This window comes from Petaurus breviceps, unplaced genomic scaffold, assembly GCF_028583685.1.
Source record: "Petaurus breviceps papuanus isolate PSGF00001 unplaced genomic scaffold, PetGlider_PUasm1.0 90897, whole genome shotgun sequence".
NCBI classification, from domain to species: Eukaryota; Metazoa; Chordata; class Mammalia; order Diprotodontia; family Petauridae; genus Petaurus; species Petaurus breviceps.
The window spans coordinates 4,594,491-4,614,420 of record NW_027187374.1 but is presented as its reverse complement, the minus strand read 5'-3'; the positions used below and the strand labels follow the sequence as shown (position 1 = coordinate 4,614,420).

Below are 19,930 nucleotides of genomic sequence, written 5' to 3'. Positions count from 1 at the left end.
TATCTCTATAATATCTTTTGCATGTGCCTCTTTTTCTCTGCTCATACAGGCCCCACCTTATCACTTCTCACTTGAACTAATGCTTTGACTTCCTAATTTGTTACCCTAACCAATTCTTTCTCCACTCTAAGGCATTCTCTATATAACTCCCAAAGCAATTTTTCTAAAGCAAAGTTTACCATGTCACCCCAGTACTCAACAATATCCCTATTGCTGCCAAGATCAAATATAAACTACTTTGGCATGTAAAGCTTTCCCAACCCAGTCCTATAACTAGCACTTAAGGTTTGCAAAGTGTTTTACATACATTATTTTATTTGAGCCTTGTGACAACCTATGAGGTAAGTGCTTTCTAGCATTCTCAACTATAGTATCCCTTCATGAATTTTACAGTCTACTGGGAGTGGGGACTCTGTGGCCTCAAAGTCACATGTAGCCTTAATAAAATGATTTTTTCTGTGAAGTTTAGATTCAGTCAAAGGGCTGCACTTGAGGACCTAGAGGGCCACATGTGCCCTTGAGGTTGCGGGTTCCCCACCCCAGTGTTACTCTGGCCTTCTTGCTTCCTAACACACAGTGCTCCATCTGCTCTCTCTGTGCCTTTGCACTGGCTATTTCCAGTTGGCTTCATTCCCTATATAACTGAGTTTATGACTATGGATTTCGCCACCATAACTCATCTGCTTTCTCACTCTGGAACACGGCCTCTTCTCCAATAGATTGGTTCATTTTGAGGGTCCTCCATTTTGGCGATGAGACCAGTCATGCTTCTTTCCCCTCCCTAATGTGCTTCCAACTCTGGACTTTACCTGTATCCTCCATCATGGGTACCATATCATCTTCTCTATGCCACCCCTGGCCCCATACTTTTCAATTTCCTTTTATGTGTTGTCTTTCCCCCATTAGAATGTAAGCTCCTTGAAACAGAAAGGGATTGTCTTTTTGTATTTGTTTCTTCAGTGGTTAGCACAGTGTCTGGCACTTAGTAAGAGCTTATAAATGCTCATTGTTTGTTTCCCTCCACCCCTTTTCATAATATTTTTTCCTTCCTTATCTCCATCTCTTGTAATGACTAGTTTCTTTCAAGACTTAGCTCAAGCACAACCTTCTGCGTTGGCCATTTCTGCTCTCCCCAGCTTCTAGTGCCTTACCCTCCAATGTTACCTTGCATATGTTTTGTTTCTATCTATATATGTGTATGTTATTACCCACATTAGAATGTGTACTCCTTCAAGGTTGAACACTCCCATTTTGTCTTTGAATATCCAATACCTGGATTAATAGATGGAAGAAGAATGGACAGGATCTGTCAACTGATTGTAAAAGGAGAATGAGGGAGAGGGAAATTGAAGATAATTCTGGAGTTTTGAATCTGACTGGGAAGGATGATAGTAACAAACAGAAATAGGGAAATTTAGAAGTAGAAAAGTTCTTGGTGAGAAGGTGATAAATTCAGATTAACTTGAAGTGTTAGTGGGACATCCAGTTGAGGAGGTCCAGCAGGCAATAAAAAATGCAGGACTAGGGACCAGGAGAGAGATTAGGGCAGGAGAAATTTGGGAGTCTTCTACATATAGATGATAGTTGAGTCAATTGGAGTGGATAAGAACACCAAAGGAGAGAAGAGGAAAAAAGACTCGGAATAGAACCTTGGAGACAGGAGAGAAATTTTTAACCAGCAAAGGAAAGGATAGTCAAACAAGAATTAAGAGCCATATCCCAGAAACCAAGAAAGGAGAGGATAATCTACAGCATGAAAAGCTAAAGAAAGGTCGAGGAAAATGAAAACTAGGAAATAGTAATTAGATTTAGCAACTGACATGCAATAATGTGTAGTTTTAGGGGTCAAAAGCCAAAATGCAAAGGGCTGCCGAGTGATGAAGTAGAATCAGTGAGTACAAACTGATGGTATAGCAGTGATAGGAGAGAAATATGTAGTACAATAGAGATGATGGCAGGGTCAGGAGAAAGGGTTTTGTTTTTGTTTTTTATAGGGACAGGGGAGGTGGATGGTGAACTGAACATATTTTCTAAGTAGCTGAGAAAGAACCACTGGTACAGAGAGAATGAAGGTGACAGAGGTAATGACTAACTGAATAAGTTCCCAAAGAAGACTGGAAGGAATTTAATCAAAGCTATAAATAGAGGGACTGGCTTTGAAAAAGAAACAGAGCTACCTCATCCAAAACAAAAGGAGAGGGAATAAACAGATTAAGATGTAAAGAGATTTGAAAAATTAAGTAGGAGAAATGAAAGAGCTTGTTTTTTGTTTTGTTTTGTTTTGAACAAAGTAGGAAGTTTGGTTTAGAATTATAACTACTGCAAGTATGAGTGAAAGTCAGTGATAAAATTAATAAAAAGACTGCTATTCAGCAGTGAGCCCAGTAAAGGTTAGGAATCTTTAAGAGTGTGCTGGAACTGATGAGGTACAGGCTCTGGGAACCCCCCCTTTAATTCTGATTGAATCTTCCCATTTGATGAGGCATTTGCCTGAGGCAATAAGCCTTTCTTTGTGGCTTGGCCCAAACCTTGGTTACTAGCCTAGCCTTCCTTTGTCCAGTTACTTCCCACCCTTGATCCTCCCAAAATATCTATACACCCTTAAACTAGCCTAGCCCTCCATTGTCTCATCTTCAGGCAGCCTTCAGATATTTCCTACCCTTAACCTCTCATCACTGGAATCTGACCTCATTTGACTCCTCCTGAAGACCCTCCCCAAACTCCTCTAGATCACCCCTGGATTCCTCCCACAGACTTTCTGTATATAAGACCCCATCTTGCCTCCATGAAAGAGAGACAGCAGGAGCGACATGAAAGAGAGACAGCCAGGTAGCACAGCGAGTAAGAGCACTGTTTCCAGTGTTGGGATGACCTGGAGATCGAATCCCAGGCTCAAACACTTAGCACCCACCCAGAAACACCTGGCCGAGTAACCTTGAGCAAGTTATTTAACCCCAATTGCTTAGGGGCGGCCAGGTGGCTCAGCGAGTAAGAGCACCGGCTCCAGTGTTGGGATGACCTGGAGATCAAATCCCAGGCTCAGATACTCAGCAGAAATAACTGGCCGTGTAACCTTGAGCAAGTTATTTAACCCTGATTGCTTTAAAAAAAAAAAAAAAGAGACAGCCAGAGAATTATCCAGTGCAGACTCACTCTGTGTCAGATGATTCTGGCCTGCTTGTCCAGTACAAGTGTCACAGATACTGAGGCTCCTTAAGAGTCTACCCAATATGGCAAACCTTTAATAAACTTTCTTCTCTTTGGCTGAGAGAAAACTTGAGTTGAATTCATTCGGTAGGACCTGGCATGCTGGTATTTGGGGTCTCGAGCACCCCTAACCTTAAACCTCTACATTTTATGGTCGGTCCCCTGCTCTCATCAGAACCACCCAATATTGGCTCCTGATTTTGGTCATTAAAATTTTAGTGTGAGCATTTATACCTCAGAAATCAGCAAACACTACAAATCAAGGCTTGATTTATTGTTTTGTTGACTTGTCTAAATTTAAGAAAGTGATGGAGAAAATGTTAATTTTACAGAATAAACTTAAAAGGTATGCCATGAGGGGCAGCCAGGTGGCTCAGCGAGTAAGAGCACTGGCTCCAGTGTCTGGATGACCTGGATCAAATCCGGGCTCAGATACTCAGCACCACACCCAGAAATAACTGGCCGTGTAACCTTGAGCAAGTTACTTAACCCCTATTGCTTTAAAAAAAAAAAAAAGGTATGCCATGAATATATTTTTTTTTCTCTGAGAGTCATTTGTTAACCATTTACCAGCATGCTATTGGATATCATGATTGTGTACTTGATTTAGTCATCAGAATCATATATTTTCCTTCTGTAGCATTTATCAACCTAGGAATAGAAGTAGGGATGGCTCGGCATTAAGGACTAACAGATCATGAATATTAGAAAGCCACCTGGGAAAGATATTCTAAGATGGAGCCAGTTCTCTCTGAACTGGCTAACAGTGGGGCCTAAACTATGAAGTGAGGAAAATGAAAGTATAATAGAAAGTCAATGACAGATGAATAAAAAGACTGCTGTGCAGCAATGAGCCCAGTAAAGGTTAGATATCATTCAGTAGTGTGCTGCATCCAGGTCATACTGGCTCCTGATTTTGATTCCTTCTAGCTATGTCTTGATTAAAGGGAACATAATTTTGGAAGATCACTGCTGGGGAAGGTAGGCCAGGGAATGGGAGCTTTGGACAGCCAAAAAAACATTTGGGCACTAGGAAGATAAAAGACAGGTGCCATCAGAAAATAAGATGGTTTCAGAAAGAGAGGTGATATCCTGAGAAAGAACTAATGAGAGTTGGAATGCATATTGACGCTATTTTTCTGTTTTTTTTTATCTTTGTTTTCTTTCACAATGTGACTAATATGGAAATATGTTTTGCATGATAGCAGATTGATAACCTATATCAAATTACTTTCCTTCTTTATGGTAGAAGGGGAAGGGAATTTGGAATTCAAGATTTTTTAAAAAAAGAATGTGGGGTGGCTAGGTGGTACAGTGAGTAAAGCGCTGGCCCCAGAGTCAGGAGGACCCAAAATCAGGAGGACCCAAGTTCAATTCCAGCCTCAGACACTTAATACCCCCCACACACAAAAACTAGCCATGTAACCTTGGGCAAGTTACTTAACCCCAATTGCCCTCCAAAAAGGCAAAAAAAAAATATGTTAAAGATTGTTTTTGCGTGTAATTGGAAAAAAAATATTTCAGACCTCCTTTCCCCCAAAATAAAAGGAAAATATAAAGAATATCAAGACCCTAAAAAATAGGGAGGTGATGATATATCAAAGATAAATTTCACTTGCTTTACAAGTTTGCATTGGGTCCACATACCTTTCCGAAGCATTCTATCTCTGGTTGCCACTAGGTGATTGGTGCCTTTCTTAAGGTAGTTTAGATTGATGATCACACTTTGTTTGAGCATGGGTAATTGAAGTAAGGATATAATACTCTATTCACTTGTGCTTTCCCTCATACATACAGGCATACATACACATATGTATGTAATGTGTAAGGACATAGTACATTCAAGGCTTAACATCTACTTTCTTCTAAGTAACATAATTTTAGAAGTTTTAACATACAACGTGCTCTTGTTTGTTTTGTATAATCTCTACTAATTTAACATTTCCTCTATACTAAAAGGGAAACATAGGCCACTTTCTAAGGTTTATAAGCTAAATTATAGACAGTTGCAATCTATGTTGGTAGAGTTAACATCATACTAGCCAAATTATATTCTTGATTACTGTCTTCTTAAAGACAGTAAAGACCCTTCTGAATGTTTTTTTATATCATAAAAGAAAACAAGTTTTTTATAATGTTATTTTTTCCCCCACTATACTTGGTTTTAATTCTACTTACAGCAGACTTCCTTTCACTCCCTAGGTACTGATAATGATTTCTTTTCATTATCTCAGGACAGTGAAGTTCCACTGATGATAGACTATGCAGCCGCCATGGACAGCTCATATCAACAAGAAGTTGTATCTACTGAGCTTATTGATGGAAATTTGTCAAAACATATATTGCCTGCTTTAGACCCACAAGAAAATGAATTTAATACTTGGAAACTGGAGAGGAATGCCAAATCTGAAGAGTGGAATAGTGATGCTCAGATAGACCAGGATAGTGAAGAGATGCCAAGGAGTTTATCAGCAGTTTTGAGAAAATGTAAAGGTACTTCCTTTGGCCTTTCCTCCTTGGACATAAATATCTTGGCACTTTTAAATATTGTAGCTAGTTTTTAAGAGATAACTTTTATAGGTTTAATCTGTTTCTTTTATCTTCTTTGACAAAACCCTCAAACCTTTCTCATTACATTTTTAGGGCAAATATATTGACTTTATATGAATAGAGACTAGATTTGGGATTAAATTAGCACAGAGAACTTTAATATGAGGAATCTCCCTCTACTAATGCAGGTTGGTATCTTCTCTGCAATTTATAGTCATAGAAAGTTACCTAGAGTACTGAGAGATTAAGTGATATGCCCAGGATCACACAGCCAGTAAGTATCAGTGGTAGAATTTAAACCAAGATCTTCCTGGCTTTTAAGCCAGCTCTTTCTCAGCTATACTACAATGCTTCTCTAGATCTGACATTAATAATAATAATAAAAAAAAAACAATTGTACTTTTTAAAGTTTACAAAATGCTTTCCTCACAACTCTTCTTGGTATGTAGTATGAGGATCCTTATCTCCATTTCACAAACCAAGAAACCTGGGCTGAAAATGATTAAGTTATTTGTTCACAGTTACCCAACTAATAAGTTTCAGAATCAGTATGCAAATCTAATTCTCTGCATTCCACATCTAATACTCTTTTTTGTTATCCTTACTTTTCCTTTCCTTTTAAATGATGCTAGAAGAACAAGTAGTAGGCTAAATGCCTTTTTATTTAGTAAGTTCACTTTTTTTTTTTTTTTTGCTTTTTGGAGGGGCAATTGGGGTTAAGTGACTTGCCCAAGATCACACAGCTAGTTTTTGTGTTAAGTGTCTGGGGCCGGATTTGAACTCAGATCCTCCTGACTCTAGGGCCAGTGCTATATTCACTGTGCCACCTAGCCGCCCCAAGTTCATTTTAAAGACAAAACTACTTGTCAGTATTTCTTCTCCTGCATGTATGATATAAATTTTGGTTAATGTGATTGTTTGCAATGATCACCAAAGATTATTTAGTGAATAGTCACTCTATACCCATTTTGACTAACTGCTAACCTTACTATTTTCATATAGAATACCATCTGTATATTTCTTATTTGTCCTAAGTTATTTTCCCGTTTTGTCTTAACTTTATTAGTCCCAGTCTCCTTTCATTCATATCCTGGTGGTGGTGATAACTTTAATCCAATAAGAGATTTCCACAGAGAATTCCACATTCCCTTTTTGATCATTATGGCAATAGATTAATCACCTTAATCTATTGTGTACAATAATGAAAGGATATTTTTATTAGTCATTTTAGTAAAAATATATGAAACAATGTAGGTGCTAAATGAATGTCAAATAGCATAATATTAATTTTTGTTAATAATATATCTTAATTATTCAGTGATATTTATATAATTATTTGTACCACAAATATTTAATTGATCTAGATATGATAGCTATTTATTACAAAGAGAAAGTTCATGTGGAAAAAATGACGATGTTAAAAATAATTTATATCTTAAGTACTATTCATAAAAGACACTTAATTAGTGTCTTTTTAAATTAGACTTGACAGTAGCCCATTATTTGGTAAACATCACATAATTCTCTCTACTTTGAAACAATGAGGAGGGTATGTAATAAGTATAAAAATTGAGGATGAAAAGAAGAGTTAATATATCCTGAGATAGACGGTCAGCCAGTGAAAGAACAGTAGGCTTTAATTCCTAGCTCTGAATCTCATTTCAGTGGCCTCAAGGTGACTTTACCTTTCAGGAGAAAATGGCTTCCGGAGAATGTAAATGTTGAGAATTATCAGTCACTTTTCGGGGAATCTTGGTAAGGTTCAGTTTCCTGATTTCTCTTCCCCTCCTTTTGCTGTAGTAAAATGTGTTAAAAATATATGTTCATTCTTTGTATACCCTTCCCTGTTTTGCTTTTAAACGGGTTGTTTAAATACTGCATTGTCTGTCCCATTTGTATCATAATTCTATGGTTGTCTTCTTTCTACCTTGCCAATAAAAAAAAAGCAAGTGTATGGGGGGGGAGGGGGGGAGGAGAGAGAGAAAGGGGAATGAAGAATGGGTGTGATTGATAGAATATTGTAATGAAAATCTAAATAATGCATCCTTCTTTTGATTGGTTAACTGCATGATCCAGAGGTTTTGAGTGACCCATGAATGCCCTGGAAGAGTTTGGGGATCTGTAGATGTCTACTGTTTCTTCCCCTCTGTAACATATCTTATTTGCTTGCTATTTAACATAAGCTTTTCAGCTCAAGTTTATTTAAGCTATGTTTGGGATAGTCTCCACAGCACAGCTTTACCAAGATTCTTGACTTTGTACTGAGTTTAGGGAACAAGAAATTGAAGGGAGAGACTAGAAGATAAGTCTATGAATGGTTACAAAGTATAATGTGCATGGAAGTTTATCTTTTTGTTTTTATCTTTCACCTTGATATCAAAGTCTTTGGAGATTTTATCTATTTTTTCCTCTGCTTATTGAATCTTATGCTTTCCTCGTTTCCTTTCACTTTCTTACCGACTTTGTAAATTTAGGCGGACTGCTCTGCCAACCAAAATTAATTGCCTACATAGTAAGTTATTTTCATCTTACAGTTGTCCCCTAGAAGGAACAGTTAGTGTGAAGGAGAAAAGTGTTAAGAGCACTCCCATGCCACCTTGAATTGTACCTTGTATACCCTGATCTATTTCATGATTAACGTTTGTGAACCTACATGGTCTTTATCTCTACCCTATAACAACTTTTCTTCTCTCTTTCTCAGTTTTCCATCTGTATAATATCCTTTAATCATGAAATAGGCAAAGTTTGCTGAACATTCCATAAAAGGCTTTTGTGGCTATTATCAGTAGTCAGGATGGATTTGCTTGGGACATTGTTTCAACATGTACTTACCCGTTCCATTTTAAAAATGGGCACTTTAGAATAAATCATTAATTCTTCTTAGCTATATGATTTTGTTCAATCATTTTTTGTTCATGTCTGACTCTCTGTGACCCCATTTGGAGTTTTCTGGGCAAAGATACTAGAGTGGTTTGCCATTTTCTTCTCCAATTTATTTTACAGATGAGGAAACTGAAGCAAACAGGGTTAAGTGACATTGCCTAGGATCACATAGCTAGTGTCTGTACCCAAATTTAAGGTCAGGAAAATGAGTCTTCTTTATTCTAAGCCTGGCATTATCCACCCTTGAGCCTATCAAAATATCAGCCCACCTTTGAACTGGCCTAGCCCACCATTATCTGTAGTCTCCAGGTAGCCTCCAGCAACTTCCCACCCTTAATCACTCATTGACCTCATTAACTCCTTCTGAAGACCCTCCCCAAACTCCTCCTCTAGACCACCCCTAGATTCCTCCCACAACCTTCTGTATATAAGACCCCATCTCACACCATAGAATGACCTAGCACAGACTTACTCTGTGTCTAATGTAAGCGAACTTTTTACAAATTTTAATTTTCTTTGGCTGAGAAGACTTGACTTGAATTCATTTGACAGGACCTGGAATGTTGGTATTTTGGGGTCTCCAGAGCAACCCTAACCCTCTTGGTGGGTAACCTCTTCATTTTTATGGCAAAGACATTAAGCAAACAAAGACCAAACAGGCACCAAAAAAAAAAAAAATAGAGGAAAGACAATTTCCCTGGTAGGAATTAAAGATGACTGTGGGTAGGCCAAAACGCTGTCAGATATCCCTTTCCTTTCTAAATTGCTCCATGGAGGTAGGGGACTGGGTATGTCTGGAGACATCTCGTAGTTTTCCCTTGATGCCCCTTACCTGACTGGTCAAGGGGAGGGTAGAACCAATTGGTTAGAACAGAGAACTTAGCCATAACAAAGTGGGTAACCTTACCTTCAGCCTCAATGCTTGCCCAAAGTTCAGTGACAGAAATGGAGAAAGTGGGAGGACTGCCAAGCCCCATGCTTCCCCTTCACTTCAAATCTTAAGAAGACTGGAGGACAGGGTACTGGGAGGTGGCTCTACCACTTTTCCAACCTCGGGGACAATCCTTCCTCCAATGTCCCTCCTGGTTAGATGGGCACAGTTCTAGAGGTGTTGGTTCCTGAGGCTTCCTCAAAGAGGAAGGCGCCTTGGAGGGGCACCCCTTGGACCAGTGACCCTTCTTGTGGCATCAAAAGCAGGCTTTCCCACTGCCCAAGTGACTGGGCTTCCTCCAAGGGGGTCCCCTGGAGGGGCTTTTCCTGGCCATGGCAACAGCCAAGAATTGAGCACATTCTCTGTCTCTGGTTTGTTCCCTGAATTCTTTCTCCTCTGCTGCAACCAGGTGTCTGTTATTAAAGACTCTAAAGGCCATCTCCAGTAATTGGGCCTGAGGTGTTTTGGGTCCCAATGACAATTTCTGTAGTTTCCTCCTAATACATGGGGCAGACTAACTACTAGGATCTAAATTTGTGTACTTTTTAATAGATTCTACAAGTCTGTCTAGGAAAAGAGCTGGGTTTTCTTGGTCTGAGAAATTTCTCTAACTGATAATTTGCTTGCTTTTGAAATGCAGTTCTTAGGCCTTCTAACAGGCAAAGTACAATATGGTCTCTCTTCTCCCTCTCCCCTGGTTTTGATAATCCCATCCTGAGTCACTAGTGGGAACAGCAGCTATTCCTGGGGGGTATTATCTGGGGTCATTGATAGCCAAAGTATCTCCAAATTTTGGGGCTTGTTCCCAGATTCTCCTCTTCTCCTCAATGGAACAGCAGGTAGAGAAGAGGACATGCAAATCACCCCCAAGAAAGCTCAAACTGCAGGGATAAATGCTTAAAGCCTTCCATAAACTTTGTTGGGTTTTCAGAGAATTTACCCAACATTTTTTTAATTTGATCGAGATCCAAAATGGACAATGAGACATGCACTTTAGTTGTCCCACCTGATGATAGAGCTACTTCCCTTAAGAGAAAAAGCCCTGAAGGCAGTGTGGGAACAGAGCCTTGGGAAGGGAGATGAGAAGTCCCACTTCCTGTGAGAGAGTGACTTGGGGGTACTGGCTGAACTGGATCAGACTGCAAGACTCGGGGATCTGGCTGGCAAGGGGGAAAATCAGCGGGCACATGAGGAGTGGAAGGGGTCAGAAGAGGAGATACCTCTATGACTGGCTTGGGGGTAGGGCCTGAGGCCTGAGTAGGTGTTGCATCAGGGGGAGGATCCAGAGAGCGAGGCACTTCAGCCTGACCAGTGGCTGAGTCCTGAGCAGGGTTCCCTGAGGGGGGATGGGGTCATGCTGGGAGATGCAGGGTAGGAGACATGGATGGTGTAGGAGACAGGAAATGAGGGGTATTGGGCTAAAGGAAAAGGGAAGGGGAACCAAGGGGAAAAGGGTTCGGGTACAGCAGAAGGGGCTGGGGGAGCTGCCTCAGTGACCTGAGCAGGAGTTGCTGAAGGGGGAGGGACACGGGCTGAAGCCATAAGAAAGGGGTCATTTAATTGGTCCCCATTGCCCCTCTGTGGAGGGGCTCTAGCTTCAAGCATCTCAGTCTTTCCTGAGAACCTTGTTCTGAGAAAGTTCAGAAGAAGCCATTAAGTAGGCAACTTCAAGACATTTTCCTTCTCTGCCACAGTATGATTCTAACTGCAAGAAATTATTTTTTAAAGTCCCAAATACAGGCCATGATTCAGTCTTCTAGGCTATACCTAGGCCAAACAGTGTTGCAAAAAAAAAAAACAAAAACAAACCACCAGCTTTTCCTTTTTAAGGTCTCCAGACAAACTAAATTTTTTCCAATGCTGTAAAAGACAACCCAAAGGCAAACTTTTGGGAGCTACGGGCATGGGGCCTGGAAGTCCCTTCCTCCATAAAGGAAGGCTTGAGAGTAAGACTCGAAAAATGAACAACCCTCCCCCCACACACAAAAAAAATACCTGAAGTTTTCCCAGTTCCCTAGCGCCCAGAGAATTGAAAGAATATGGCTTACACTTCCAGATGGGGCATCTGTCCTCATCTTCTATTCTTCAGAAACTGTGCACATGTCCATGTTCTCCAAAAAAACAGGACTGAAACCCTGAGGTCATGCTGAGCACTTAACAGCCTCCTAGCTGTCTGACCTAATGGGACCTGAGAGGTAAGGACCCCCCCACAAAAAACCACACACACACAAAAAACACAAAACAAAACAAAAAAACCCTGCACTTCCAAGGTACTAGGGAAAGAGAGAGGCTTATGTACCTTCCAGTACTGGCTGGAGAAAAACTCGAGATTAGCAGTGTTTCCCGGTCAGGGAACCATAAGAATGAAGACATTACCCATAAAGAGGGTTAGGGTTACTCTGGAGACCACAAAATACCAACATGCTGGGTCTTGCTGAATGAATTCGACTCAAGTCTTCTCTCAGCCAAAGAAAAGTAAAAGTTTATTAAAAGTTCACTTGCATTAGACACACAATAAGTCTGTGCTAGGTCACTCTATAGAGCTCTCACTATTCTATGGCGCTCTGACATATGCAGACAGGAGGGGGTCTTATATATAGAAGGTTGTGGGAGGAATCTAGGGGTGGTCTAGGGGAGGAGTTTGGGGAGGGTCTTCAGGAGGAGTTAATGAGGTCAATGAATGATTAAGAGTGGGAAGATGCTGGAGGCCATCTGGAGACCCAAACAATGGTGGGCTAGGCCAGTTTGGGTGGGAAGTAGATGAACAATGGAGGGCTAGGCTAGTAACAGAAGGTGGGAAATCTAGTAACAGACTTGCCTCATGCAAATGACTCATCAAATGAGATGATTTAATTGGAGTTCAAGGGCCTGTACCTCAAGGACTCAAGGAGAGCTTGAAGGGGCTCCCGGAGCCCATACCTCATCACCGGGGAGTTGGTATTCTGGGGTCTCACATACCCTTAAACCTTTGACCTTTACATCTTATGGTTCCCTAACCTCAATAGTACTAGGTCTCTTCAATTACTTAAAACTTTTTTAAGGTGACTTGATTCCCTTTTATTTAATTCTTCCTCTCTTTTTCCCCTCTTAGTAAAATGAATTCCCCCTTCTCTTACCCTTCTACCAGTTTTGTTCACTAGTTTTTAATTTTCATTTGTTGCACCCATTTCTAGAAAGGTCCTCTTAATCTATAATAGACCTCACTTTCTGGTCCATGATCCCTATAATTATCTAGTCCCTTTCTATCCTCTGTATACCACAATGAATCTAAACTTTCAAGGTTATGTATTCTGGGTTCTCCCCTGTGCAGTTTCTGTCATTTCCTTCTAGAGCTTGTCTTGTGGTTCACTTCCAGAAGAATCCCTACAGGTGAGAGAGAGGACACTGTCTCATGTTAGGAACTTTCTGATGTTCCTGATTATGTAACTCACCAATCATCTATATACCTTTCCCTGGTTACTTTCTTTCTCCAGCTGTATCAAAATCACCTCCCTGGGTCCATGCCTTCCCACTTCCCCAGGTGCTAATGGGGTATAGGCTCTGGGAACTCCCTTGAATCTTCTCATTTGACCAGGCATTTGCCTGAGGTCATAAACCTTTCATTACTTCTAGGCCCAAATCTCTGTTACTCTTAACCCAGCCTAGCCCTCCATTGTCTAGCTACTTCCCACTCTTGATCCTATTAATATCTATACCCAAAATATGTTACCCTTAAACTAGTCTAGCCCTCCATTATCTGTCATCTCCAGGTAGCCATCAGCTATTTCCCACCCTTAACCCCATTCCTTGAGTCTGACTGCAGTTCATCAAGATCTTCCTTAGACTCCTCCTCAAGACCCTCCCCAAACCCCTCCTCTAGACTACCCCTAGATCCCTCCCACAATCTTTCTGTATATAAGATGCCTCTTGCTTCCATGAAGGTGCTCAGATTCGGTCTAGGGCAGACTCAGTCTATGTCAGATAGTTCTCACCCCACTTATCAATATGAGCATCACAAATCTCCTTAAGAGTCTGCCCATTATGACAAATCTTTAATAAACTTTGTTTTACTTTAGCTGAGAGAAGGCTTGAGTTGAATTCATTCAGCAGGACCTGTCATGTTGGTATTTTGGAGTCTTGAGTACCCCTAAGCCTCAAACCTCAACAGTGCCAGTTAGCCCCAAGAATTCCAATTCCCTCCCTCCCAAGACAGGATGAGAAGTATTTTTAACCACTAAATTCTACAGACAGTGATTAGCACAAAGTCCCTTTCTCCCTTCACAAAACATTTCACCCAGAGAAGTATTCATTAATGGAAGCTTGTCCTACCACCAAAACAAGGCCTTCTTTTCCTTTCCCTTTTCAATCCTTTTGCCTCCTCCTCAACCATTCTCTCCTGTAGGCTCTTTTCTTCTTGAGAGATGACAAGTATCATCTGCTCATTGCTAGTTCTCAGTATGACCCAGGCACATTGCACATTCTTTTCTCTCTCCCTGCTCCTCTCCCCACCTTTTTTTAAATTTCCAAATGCTTTATTAATTTCTGGTTTACATCATTTATTTCTGCCAGATTTTGAGTTACAAATTTTCTCTCCATTTTTCCCCTACCCACCGCCCCAAAATAGCAATCCCACTGGATATCCCCTCTTCCAATCTGCTTTTTCCCATATCCCCTTTGACTTTTCCAATAGGGCATGATGTATCTCTATGCCTCAGTGCCTGTATATCTTATTTCCCAATTACATATAAGATAGTATTAATAAGAGTGTATATGTATTTTAAACATTTGATTTTAAAACTTTGAATTCCAGATTCACTACCTTCCTCCCTTGTCACCCACCCTTACATGGAAGATAAGCAATTTAGTATAGATTGTACATGTGTAGCTATGCAAAACATTACCACAGGAGATACATTGTAAAAGACTAACTATATTTCCCTCCCTCCTATGCCACCTCCCACTTGTTGTATTCTCTACTTTGATCCTGTCCCTTTTCAAAAGTGGGTGCTTCCAACTTCCCTCCCCCACAGCCTGCCCTACCTTCCATCATCCCCCCTCTCATCCCCTTCCCCCCTACTCTCTTGTAGGGTGAGATACCCTATTTAGTGTGTATGTCATTCCCTCCCTAAGCCAAATTCAATGAGAATAGGTTGACTCATTCCCTTTTGCCTTCCTGTTCTTCCCCTCCATTGTAACCATTTTCCCTTGCCTCTTCTATATGCAATAGTTTACCCCATTCTGTCTCTCCCCATCTCCTCTCAGTATATTCCTCTCTCACCTCTGAATTTCACCTTTTAAGTATCATCCTTTCCTATTAAATTGGTCCTGTGCTCTCTATTTATACCTATAAACATATATACACACATTCACATATGTACTCATATGCCCATATACCCTCCTACATATATATATATTTCTATTCCCTTCAACTGTTTTCATACTGAGAAAAGTTTTATCAGTTACAATTATCATTTTTCCCTGTTTACCTTCTCATGCTTCTCGTATCTGAATGTCAGATTTTCTATTCAACTCTGGTTTTTTCATCAAGAATGCTTGAAAGTTCTCTATTCCACTGAATGACCATATTTTCCCCTGAAACATGATACTCAGTTTTGCTGGGTAGCTGATTCTTGGTTTTAATCCCAGCTCCTTTGACCTCTGGAATATCACATTCAAAGCCCTTCAATCCCTCAATGTAGAAGCTGCCAGATCTTGGGTTATCCTGATTGTGTTTCCACAGTATTCAAATTGTTTCTTCCTGGCTGCTTGTAGTATTCTCTCCTTGATCTGGGAACTCCGGAATGTGGGTGTAATATTCCTAGGAGTTTTCTTTTTCAGATCTTTTTCAGGAGGTGATCAGTGGATTCTTTCAACCTCTATTTTACCCTCTGGTTCTAAAACTTCAGGGTAGTTTTCCTTGAGAATTTTTTGGAGGATGATTTCTAGGTTGTTTCTTTGATCATGGCTTACAGGTAGTCCAATAATTTTTAAATTATCTCTCCTGGATCTATTTTCCAGGTTAGTGGTTTTCCCAATGAGATATTTCACATTGCCTTCAATTTTTTACATTTGTTTGGATCTGCTTAACAGCATCTTGATTTCTCATAAAGTCACTAGCTTCCATTTGCTCCAATCCAATTCTGAAGGAATGATTCTCCTCAGTGAGCTTTTGAGATTCTTTTTCCATCTGGCATATTCAACTTTTTAAGGCATTCTCCTCCTCATTGACTTTTTGAGCCTTTTTTGCCATCTGAGTTAGTGTATTTTTAAGGTATTATTTCCTTCAGTCACGTTGTTGACTCTCATTTCATAATTTTCTTGCATTGTTCTCATTTCTCTTCCCAATTTTTCCTCTACTTCTCTTATTTGCTTCTTAAGATCCTCTATGGCCTGTAACCAGCTCATATTTTTCTTTGAAACTTTTGGTGCAGGAGTTCTGACTTCACTGTCTTCCTCCTATTCCATGCTTTGATCCTTTTGGTCACCAAAATAGGAATGTAAAGTTGGGTTGCTCTGTTTATTTTGTTTCCTTTGCAAAAGTGTTCATGTCACCACTCAATCACTTGACCCCTGGGCTTTTTGCCACAGTAGGACTCTGCCACCAGACAGGGGAGCTTCGTCCCAAATGCTGGGGTTTTCTCAGCTGCTGAAGGTATTACTTGGATGCCATCTCTGAAGCCCCCACATGCTCTGGCAAGCTGATCACACACCCCAGGACCTCCACCCTAGACCACAATCCAGATCCAAGCAGGTTAAAGCAAGAGCAATTACCCCTCAGACTTGCCACTTGGTCCCCCTACAATCTGCAGACCAGGAGCTGAAGCTGTCACATGATGTGGCTGCACAGCCTTTCCCCCTCAGCCGCTTCTTCCCCCAGGGGCAAAGGCTGACCGCACTTCCAACTATGGGGTCCAAAATTCCACACTGCACTGACCTCTCACTTTGTCCTTAGCATCTATGTGTTGATAATTCTGGAAACTACCACCTGGTAATCTGAAGTCCCTCCAGCCAGTGGCTGGTGAGGCTGCCCTGCAGCTAAAACATCCAGCTTGGGTGGGGCTGGGGTTGGCTGCTGGCCTGCCGGGCTGTCAGCAGGAGGTTAGCTTCTCGGTATCATTTTGTGAGTTCTGTAGCTCCAAAATTTGTTCAAAGTCCCCTTTTACATGAATTGGGGGAGGTGGAAGCCAGAGCCCTGTGGAAGTCCTGTTTCTACTTTGTCATCTTGACTCTGCCCCCTCTCCCCATCTTTCTTATAGTTTCCTAATTTGTAATGATGGACCACAGAAAACATAGATTCATCTGTAGTCTGGGTGTCTGTGCATTATGTCCAAAATCCACCTCTTTACTGTTACATCCTACAGTCTTCTGATTTCACCCCTGCCTCCTTCTGTACATTTAGGGGGAAAAAACCCACAAACCCCCCAGATTGTTCATGTCTCTTCTGTCACTATTGCTGTTGCTATTCTTGGTTGCTGCATGTGTTGCCTTTGTCTTGCATTTTTGTTGTCTGAGGAGTTCAAGAAGCAAATATTCTTCATAGGACTTATTTTCTAAGAATATTGCACAATTCTCTTCATTTCTGATCATTCATCTTTATCATTTCTTTTTTTTTTTTAAAGCAATTGGGGTTAAGTAACTTGCTCAAGGTTACACGGCCAGTTATTTCTGGGTGTGGTGCTAAGTATCTGAGCCCAGATTTGATCCCCAGGTCATCCCAACACTGGAGCTGGTGCTCTTACTTGCTGAGCCACCTGGCCGCCCCTAAGCAATTGGGGTTAAGTAACTTTCTCAAGGTTACATGGCCAGGTGTTTCTGGGTGGGTCTGAGCCTGGATTCGATCCCCAGGTCATCCTGTCACTGGAGCCAGTGCTCTTACTCACTGTGCTACCTGGCCACCCCTATCATTTATTTCTAAGGTCATATTTTCAGGGTAGGTCATTATGGTCTGCATCTTGAACTTCATTGCTTTTTGGAACACATTCCACTTCTACCTGCATTTCCTGGTGGGTGTAGAATAGTGTTATGTTATTCAAATTTCCTTTCCCTTGTATTTGAAGCTATTTCTTCTGGTTGCCTACAGAAGTTGTTTCTGAATTAAAATGACAGATTTAACCAGTAAGCGTCTTGCAGTTCATAGCTTTGTTTTTTATTTTTCCTGGAGGAGACATATGAATTATTTTGTTATTTTATTTTCCATGTTTAGAAGTTCTAGGCAATTTTCTTGTATCATTTCTTGCATTATGTTTAGGTTTTTTAAAAAAAATATATCATTTTTAGAATTCTTCTGGGAGACTCCTGTTCCATATATTATCTCTATATGTCCTATCTTTGAGATAAATGTTTTGTTTGGGATACAAAGCATTTTTTTTTCTTTTAACGTTATTGCTTTTTGCTTTTCTTCTAGATTGCCCATGTGTTTGTATTCCCACTCAGCTGTTGTCTTTTTTGTTCTTTTGTTGAGATTTATCACCCTAAATTTAAGTTCTCCTGTCTTGCCAATTAATTTTTATTGTGCAGGCTACAAATTCTGCTCTCATCATTCTCATTTCTCTCTCTCTTTTTTTTAAAGCAACTGGGGTTAAGTAACTTGCTCAAGGTTACACAGCCAGTTATTTCTGGGTGTGGTGCTGAGTATCTAAGCCAGGATTTGATCCCTGGGTCATCCTGAAACTGGAGGCAGTGCTCTTACTCGCTGAACCACCTGGCCGCCCCTTCTCATTTCTCTTTTAAAATACTCAAAAAAACTTTATCATGGTTCCAAGTTTTCAAATTCCACAGCAGACTGTCTCATGAAATGTTGGTTCAATTTTCTTTGTTTTGCAATATTTATTCACAGATGCTTGAACTCTTTTAGTAGAACTGCAAGCCATATTTTCTTCTGCTGTTAATATTTTCCCTTTTGATTTATCTGCTTATGATCAGGGACTTAGAGCTTTTTCTTTCTTCTGAGATTTTTGATAATTTGTTTTTCTAACCCTTTTGCTTTTTCTGATTCCCCTCTGCTGGTGATATCAAATGCAATAAAGTAGATAGAAGCTGATGGAAGCTGACATGGTCCCCTTTTCCAGACCCATGAACTGCCTGAGGCTGACCAGCTCCAATCTCAGATTATTTTGTAAATACATAACTCTTCCCTTCAGAGATTCCCAAGCCTTCTTTAAGAACTTCAGTTGTTATGCAAAACACTGTAGTCAAACCAGAGGATGTCCCAACCTTCTTTACCTGCTGTCTGGCCTCTGGAGAATCTCCTTTGCTCATCCTTCTACTCTAATCTTATAAATAACCTTCTATAATAACCAGCCCCCCTCCTTGGGCTCTCCAGTACTTGGTTGGTTGTTGTCCTTCATGCTTATACTCAGAGGACCAAAATTACTTAATTATGTTGGGGTTAAGGTACAGAGTGTCTGAACTATGACTGATCAGACCAATATGAACTTGGAAGGCTGTACCACAGGTCAGGCACAAATAGTCTATATCAACATTTGGAGTGATGTCTCAAACTTTGGACATCTCATGTTTCTTTTGAGCTACTGTAAGTCTGCTTTGCTCATAGAGCACAGTCCCTTCTTTGATGTTGGCATTCCATGCTGGGCAGTCCTGTGCCAGTGTTTCCCATGTCTCACAATCAATTCCAAAGTTTTTCAGAAAGATCTTGAGAGTGTCCTTATATTGTTTCTTTTGACCTCCATGTGAGCATGGTACTCCAGTTGCAACTCCTTTGCAATTTAAAGTATGTTTGTAGCTGGGAGTAATTTCTGTCATTTGAAGTCTCCAAGGCTCATTGGGGCATGGAGTTATGCTCTATTTCAAGCCTAGACATGTGCTTTTCCCCTTTCCCTCAATCCATCCTGGGCCATCTGCAGTCATCCTGATTTCTGGTCACTGGACCCAGATGGCAACTGGAGGAGGAAGTGAGGCTCCAATTCATTTGCAAATCATGGCACCATTTTCCTGATGTCATGGTCCTCTTCAAGAATGAAAGACAAACCACAAGATTCTTCTGCACAGATCTTTTGCTATGGGGAATATTGCTGAAATGCTAACTAGTGTCCCCATCAAAGTCACACAGCCTGGAGTTCCACTCTCCATAGCACAGAAACAAAGGAGGGAGAACTGAGGACTAGGGTCAAGTTCTTGGGTCCTTGGGTCTACTAGTGTAACCTTGCTGATAGTAGAATGGTGTTTGGTGTGGGAGGGGATGCTGAGTGAATTCAAGATAGGTAGTAGTTCATAGATTAAAAAAGAAAAACCTTTAAACTTTCTTTGGGGTTTGGGACATCCTAGACCATGAAGAAAATAAAGTAGTTTTATGTAATTGATAGAATTTCTGTTTTTGAGAGGTTATAAGGATCAGAAAAAATGCCTGGTCTTCCATCTTGC

The 19,930-nt window shown here is 40.6% G+C and overlaps 1 protein-coding gene across 6 annotated transcripts in view; it reads left to right on the top strand.

Moving 5' to 3' along the window:
• C2CD2 (C2 calcium dependent domain containing 2) overlaps positions 1 to 19,930 on the top strand; it is a 149,248-nt gene that overhangs the window by 122,217 nt on the left and 7,101 nt on the right. For all 6 annotated transcript variants that reach the window (XR_011165815.1, XM_069074892.1, XM_069074888.1 and 3 more), the window contains 2 exons: positions 5,442 to 5,700; positions 7,450 to 7,512. Coding sequence is in view for 5 of the 6 variants with exons in the window: in XM_069074892.1 (XP_068930993.1) it covers positions 5,442 to 5,700; positions 7,450 to 7,475 (285 nt within the window). In the remaining variant the exon portion in view is untranslated. The remainder of the gene's footprint in view (positions 1 to 5,441; positions 5,701 to 7,449; positions 7,513 to 19,930) is intronic.